The sequence below is a fragment of the Mus caroli genome, chromosome 1 (assembly GCF_900094665.2).
Source record: "Mus caroli chromosome 1, CAROLI_EIJ_v1.1, whole genome shotgun sequence".
Taxonomy (NCBI): domain Eukaryota; kingdom Metazoa; phylum Chordata; class Mammalia; order Rodentia; family Muridae; genus Mus; species Mus caroli.
Window position 1 is genome coordinate 160,459,879 of NC_034570.1, and position 7,414 is coordinate 160,467,292.

General features: G+C 40.7%; 1 protein-coding gene across 1 annotated transcript in view; it reads right to left on the minus strand.

The window, feature by feature from the left end:
• Window positions 1-7,414, minus strand: part of Uhmk1 (U2AF homology motif kinase 1) — a 22,321-nt gene that overhangs the window by 11,162 nt on the left and 3,745 nt on the right. The window contains exons 3-7 of the mRNA XM_021157900.2: window positions 7,121-7,312; window positions 4,867-4,961; window positions 3,344-3,420; window positions 3,114-3,212; window positions 1,169-1,257 (exon numbers count right to left, since the gene is read on the minus strand). Of these exons, the coding sequence (XP_021013559.1) occupies window positions 1,169-1,257; window positions 3,114-3,212; window positions 3,344-3,420; window positions 4,867-4,961; window positions 7,121-7,312 (552 nt within the window). The remainder of the gene's footprint in view (window positions 1-1,168; window positions 1,258-3,113; window positions 3,213-3,343; window positions 3,421-4,866; window positions 4,962-7,120; window positions 7,313-7,414) is intronic.

Below are 7,414 nucleotides of genomic sequence, written 5' to 3' on the forward strand. Positions count from 1 at the left end.
GCCCTCACACTCTCCTAAGGGCAGTCCACCCTGCCCTCACACTCTCCTAAGGGCAGTCCACCTCGCCCTCACACTTTCAAAGCAACACCACTTCCTCAGTCTACCTTTCTCACTTGCACTTATCTCCTTTTTAAAAAATTTGCTTTGATCACTTTTCTGTGCCAAGTGCTTAGAACATAGTAAAATACTGGCTAGCAGGCAAAACATCAAGGATGTATCTAGCATGCTCCTGACAATGAATAAGGTAACTGTTAATGCTAGCAGATTAGCAGTATTAGACTAAATAAATGCTCTCCAGGTCTTTTAGTTGTCACTAGTTTCTGTAACTCTGAGCACAATCAGCAGGTATGGTGGCATGTGCCTGTAGTCCTAGTCCTCGGGAAGCTGGAACCCAGGACTGGTAAAGTACATAACTGGAAGTGACTGCAGTCCTCCAGTGGGAGCCCTGCATCTCCAGCACAGCATCTCCAATGGGAGACAGGTAATAAGGACCACGGTGCAGAGGTTCGGGCTGCCTCTGTAGTTTACTCCCCAGGGCAGTTCCCTCAGTGGAGTGACATGGCTCAAATGTTAACAGTGAGGAGAAGAGAAACCTGAAATGATATTGTTTCTCCAAAAGTAAAAATAATATAGATGAAGCATTTTCTTGTCCTCTTTGCCATGTAATTGATTAGAGAAAGTTTCTAATAAGAATGCTGTGAGCAGTCTTTACCCAGACAACTTACAGAGGAGTCAGGACTGTCACAGGCTAGTCACACTGAGACACAACTCAGGCACAAAAGTCTCCATCCAGGGTAAGTGCTTTCTGTCTTTAAAAGATCACTAATCATTTCTACTGCATCAGAACCAAACCCAACAGGTTTTCTAAGTTTACTTAATTAGAACAAAGTGAACCAAATAGTTCTTGAATTGAATCTAACTGAAATTAACACACAATTCACTTGGTACCACTGTTTACAGTGGCTCAAAAGTAGATTAGTCTTTTTTTATAATAAAATCTAAAACCTCACATAAGCTGTGGAACGTTTAGAAAGGTAGAGAGGTAAGAAGGCAATGATGACCTACACTGCAAAAGTCCCGTGTGCACCCGTCCACAGAGCCCAGCTCAGACAAGACTTTAATTTCATAATCTCCAAATAATTCTGCAATTATAAACAAATTTGCTTACTTGTCCTCTGCCAGGATTTTCCTTTGGAACAAGCAGAGAAACCACTGGTCCATATTTCTGACACTCTTCTTTCACATCTTCTACAACATCTGGTTATAAAATCACACAGTAGGTAATTATTACTTGAGAATTCAGTGGCACATAGCTAAGCAATGAAGTTATTTTCCTTACCTTAGGAAATAAAACAAGAATATAAATTCAATGCACTAACAAATCTATTGAATAGTCTACATTTAACATTCACGTACATTACAGTTAAATAGTTCCAACTTAAAACATCTTCCCAGCTTTGTTCTGTTCCTGCTCTTGAAGGCAACCAGCACTGTGAAGTTCCTCTGTAGCCTGCCAGTGTGATCAGTGGATACAAGCAAATGCATTTTATGTATCTCAAGTAAAAAGTTCAACTTTAATTTTCTTTTTCGTTTTTCGAGACAGGGTTTCTCTGTGTAGCCCTGGCTGTCCTGGAACTCACTCTCTAGACCAGGCTGGCCTCGAACTCAGAAATCTGCCTGCCTCTGCCTCAAGTGCTGGGATTAAAGAAATGCGCCACCACTGCCCGGCTAACTTTAATATTTCTTAAGTGTCTCTTTCTAGTTTTGTATACTTAAATGTGTGTATGTATGTGTATACACACACACACACACACATATATATATATTTATTTATTATATGCTTATGAGTGTTTTGCCAGAGAGCGCATAGGACACTTTGGAACTGGAGTTACAAGACCATTAGGAGCTGCCATGTGGGTGCTGATCCATTTCTCTGGACAACTGCCCAGATTATTAAATGAAATTGGCTCATTGGTTTTATGGCTGTATACTTTTAGGATGGTTTACAATGTTCAAGAAATTACCCAGTGTCTCCTATCAGAAAACTTCCTATTTCAAAACTTTTTGATATTATACACAATATTGTTAACATCTCATTTATTGAGTATGTCTCAGAGCTGATGTACACTTTTTCAAGTAATGTCATCCAAAATTTGTTTTCCTATTCCCCATAATATTTACTGTTTAAGTGCCAGGCCACAAAGGCATAGCAATTTGGTTTGAACTGATGTAGTTTGATTTCTTCCACCTTAAATGTTTATTGGGTGACCACTATGCATTCTTTCAAAGATGCTACTATATTCCAGTGTTACTAGCTTGTGAACAAGATCCAATTCTTAATCCGAGAAATCAAGCACATTAGGTATGTGCACACTGGTCACTGTTACAACTTTAACCAACTGTTTTCCTACAGAAAAGATACAATCATTCCAAACTCCTGTTCTCTGAACATGTCATACGTTCTACTTGATGGTACTTCTTGCTACCCACTTAACTTTTAGATAACTAATTACTGAACTCAGAGGTAAGCTCTGCTGTGAAAGCCTGCACTCACTCAGGCCAGGCTGAGCACCCGTTCTGTGTCATCGCATGCCTATGTCTCTCTTGCGTTAAAAACAAGAAATAATCCCACACGAAACAGTGAATGTATCCTGAATGACAAAGCTGTGACAAGCAAAAAGGAGAGGTAAGGAGCAGAAATGGCAGCAAGAGAAGGGACAGAAAAGAGATCAGAGTCAGAAGCGTAGGCGTAAATCTCTGTGGATTTGTTGGGTCAGAGTCCAAATGACTGATAAATCAAAAAGCGTGAGTATTTAGCACATCACAGAGTTCAATGGTGAGGAGCTTTGAATACGTTTGGCTCAGGGAGTGGCACCATTAGGTGGTGTGGCCTTGTGGAGGTGGGTCATTGTAACTGAACGCCGTCCTTTATGTCTTGGTCATGGTATCTCTTCACAGCAGTAAAACCCTACCTAAAACAAATGGTATTTTTAAATTTTTTTTATTTAGAAAACTATAGAAGAAGCCTAGGAATCAAGTGTATATGGCACAAACACTAGTCGCAGGCTGTGTGTAAGAGAGAAACACTACAGTCTAACTTGGGCAGCACTAACCTTCATATTCATCTTCATTTTCCAGATAATCATCATCCAGCACATTGAGGAGCCTGAGCACTGGAGTCGGAAGCATCACCAGATCTTCAATATGAGGGGCTGTGGAAGTTCACGACACATGCGTCAGTGTGATTCCCCACACAGTGATAAACTGATCAAACTGGAGCCGGAGAATATACACAGTTACTGCCAAATGACCAAGGGGGGAAATAATGACAGATACAACTTACCAAAAGGAATGCTAAAGAATGGGCTGCACAATGCCATCTCAGCAGGGATTCTTCTGCCTGGGTCATCATGAAGCATGCTAAAACACAACAGCATCATTATGATTACTGCCAGATCTTCTGAGAGTGAAACTATCAGAAAAAAAGGCTCAGTGTTCATGTCCGTACTACTTCTATTAGCATGGACTGCAGAATCATCCCCTGTGGAGCATACAAAGGCCACCTGAGCAACAATGAAATAAAACATGAGACCTTTCTGACACAGCATCATGCTATATGACAGTTATATGTCTCTAACTATAATGAGACATCAGACATATGCACACACTGCAACAATGTTTATGGTAGCATGATTCTGCTGTGGCTTTTTCAAGACAGGGTTTCTGGGTGTAGCCCTGGATGTAGTGAACTCACTCTGTAGACCAGGGTGGCCTCAGACTCAGAGAGATCCACCAGCCTCTGCCTCCTGAGTGCCAGAGTTAAAGGTGTGTACTACCAACACCCAGATTATGGTAGCACAATTTAAAAACAGAAACAAATAAAAAATAAAAACCAGAAGATCGTGGTAGGATAAATGAATCTTGCCAAATTTCCTTAATCTTAAAGCAATTTTATGGAAAATGCTACAGGTAACACCAGAAACAGACTACTGATGATAGTAATGTCATACAGTATGGGCATTCGTTTATAAGAAGGTAGGGAATAAACAAGTGTGCAGCTAGTAAATGAGAGAAAATAAGGTAGGAAGCAAACAAAATAAAAGCCAAACAGATTTTAAACAACAGATGAAACTACGGGGACTACTGCACACACCAAGTAAATAAAAGCAAGCCTCTGGGAAAACTAAAGAGCTAGAGTAACCCAGAAATTAAGACTTCCTGAAGTAACCAGCCCAATCTCCTATCCACAGAAAATCCCAGTGTGAAAAAATCGAATTTAAATGATCCAAAAGGGAGAAGATAATGGAGAAAGACAAAAAGACAGACAAAAGGAGAGAGAGGGAGACTGATGGGAGAAAGGGAGTATAACAAAACAAAGAGGAAACAAGGAAGAAGAGCCGGATTGCAGGAGGGAAAAACAAAATACCTTCCCCACTCCTTTGCTGCTCTGAGACAATGCCTTACAAGCAGCTCAATGTATCCTCAGATATGGCTCTTCTGCCTCAGCCTCCAAAGCAGCAGGCATAAAGACATGTGTCATCATGCCTGGCTCTCTTTAACATCACATAAAAACAGCAAAAGATAACACTATGTCATTAAAAGGTTGTCTCAATTACTCTGTTTTGTTTGAAACAAGGTCTCTCTTTGTAGACCAGGCTGGCCTTGAACTCGCAGAGATCCTTCTACCACTGTACTAGAGGGCTGGGATTAAAGGTGTGACCCACCTCACCTGGCTAAAATTCCTATCTCTGAAGGAATTAAAGCTATATAACTAGGCAAATCAGTAATAGTAATAGAAATAAATTAAAGAAAAAAACCTTTAGCTTGTAGAGGTCTGCAAAGCAAGTTATACTATGTCTATCATACCTTTTGATAAGGTCTCTGAGGTGATAGGCTGGAATTGCGGCATTCACCACTGCTTTACTGGCAAATATATGATCAATAATAGCAGAACTGTTTGCCTAGAAGGAGAAATGTTTTCCTTAGGTTACTCGACTGAGCTTGCATTTACTACGCAGTAGCCAAATGTAACACGAGTAACATTCAACACCTCTTTCAAAAACTTATCATCTTAATTGGAAGAGACGGCGAGTCATGAATTTCTAGAGGCACCAATACAGCCTGGCACTAAGAACATGTCCTAAATGAACAGGTAAAATGCAAAGGTCACACTGAGAGGTGGTTTTATGAATGAATGTAATGGTGGGTCGCAGTGCCTGGTGATAAGTCTTTTTGGTTTTCAGGAAAATAAACTATCATTGAGAAAAGGAGGACAAATGAGAATGCTGCCTTTGCTACACTCTTCACATCGCCATTTATAGGTACTAGCCCTCTGTCCTTCAGTGCTGTGGTGATTCCTCTCACCGTCAGTGCAGAACCACTGAGGACACTGCTAAGATGCACCTCTTTGGTTTGCCTGCTAAGACATTTCCAGAGAATATTCACAGAAGGGGGAAGGCCTACACACACCATGTAGATGGCACCCTGTCATGGGCTTGGGGAGAGAATAAAGAGAAAAGGGTGACAGCCAACCAAGCACAAGAATGGCCTCTCTCTGCTTCCTGGCCATGCCCTCCCTGCCAGCACAGACCAATGCCTTTAAAGATGTGATCCAAAATAAATATTTCCACCAGATACAAAAACGTAACTAACACTATGCAACAAGGTACTATGCTAACTCAGAATGCAGAGCTGTGCACATAACTACAAAGATCAGATACCTACCATCACTAGACTCCACGGGTTGATTCCCATGGGCCACAAACTACTTTTAAAAATTGTGTAACATTTCTTCTTAGCCTTAGTAATCTTATATTACATCAGCAGTCTTCTTATTCTGCAGGAAGCAAATGGTCTGACAAACGCAAATAACTTAGGAGGAGGTGAGGGTGAAGCACCGCTGGACTTAAGAGTGCCCGCCTGGCAATCTGCGTGAGGTGATCACACAGATTATGACACCTTACCTGCAGACAGCTGTGTGAGATGCCATTAGCATAGGTCACACCTCCAAATTCCATACGCATTTGAGTGTGACCTACTTCTGCTGTACTCTGGGCCAAGTAGATACTATCCAAAGGGTCTAATACACTCAAAGCTAATTTAATGATTCATCTATATTCAGATTAACACTAAAGAAAAAAAAATACTTAGCTTGTGAGCTATTTGAAATATCACTACTAGAAAAAAAGTGACACTGGTTTTATGCCCATAGCAGGACATTTTTGGGCCAAAACTAAACATAAGGCAATCCCATCAAAGAGGAGATATATTCCTTCCAAGGATTGCTAAACTGTAAATCAATGACTGGAATTTACACAAATCAAACTGTACTGCTCACCTATTTACTAGATGTTTATTATTAAAATATTTATTTTCAAATACTTATTGTTTAAAACCAGATGCAGTGATAACGTCAAAGTACTATATATCAAACCTCAAGCATAAAGAATACTGAGACCATCACAATAATAAACCCTCATTATACATTTTAAAAACTAATTATGGTTAATTCCTAACATAGAGAGAGACATACAAAGAGTTCACTCCAACACCAGGGGTTTGAAACTTAGGAGCCATGCTCCCCCACAAGCAACAAAAGCAGTAGCCACTATACCATAGTCATGTGCGCCAGTGCAGAATGTTTAACAGCTAGGAAATATTAATTAATGCAAAGTGCCATGGAACTTTGGGAATCTTCTAAGGTTGGAATAGAACTGATCATCCAGCATGTGACCCGAAACAAGCTATATTATACAACTGTGCCTCTAGCTTTCACTTGTTAAACAAAAGCAGCCAATATCCACTCTTCCTGCGTAGGAATTGTTCAGACACTTTAACAAGGTTATGCATTAAAGCACTTTTTGGGATCGTGCATGCAAACATTTGAGCAAATGCTTACTACATCCCAAGACCTAGATTAACAGCTGGGAGGATGCAATGTCATCAATGGATTTGATGCTGTAGACATGAGTAGAGGTACTGAAGGTACTATAAATACATACAGGAAGGAGAAGATGCAATCAGACTCCCTGACACGCCGTCATCCCCAAAAATTATCATTATAAAGCAAATATTCCTAAACTGATTAAAAGCTGCAAAGCAAAACTGTCCCGCAGTTTACCTTCCATTCCTGAGATCTGACTGTATGTTTCAGTTTCATTCCTGAGAACATTTCCAGTAAAATGATTCCGAGGCTCCACAGATCAACAGCTGAGGTACATTCTGTATCACTCTGCAGGCCGGCCTGGGCCAAGCAGTTCTGCAGCTCTGCTTCAGGAGCGCGATACCCGTCGGTCTGAATATACTTTACGTCCTACAGAAGATGAACAAACATCACAGCTGATAAGAAGTGTCTCGCTTGCCGGGCGGTGGTAGCACACGCCTTTAATCCCAGCACTTGGGAGGCAGAGGCAGG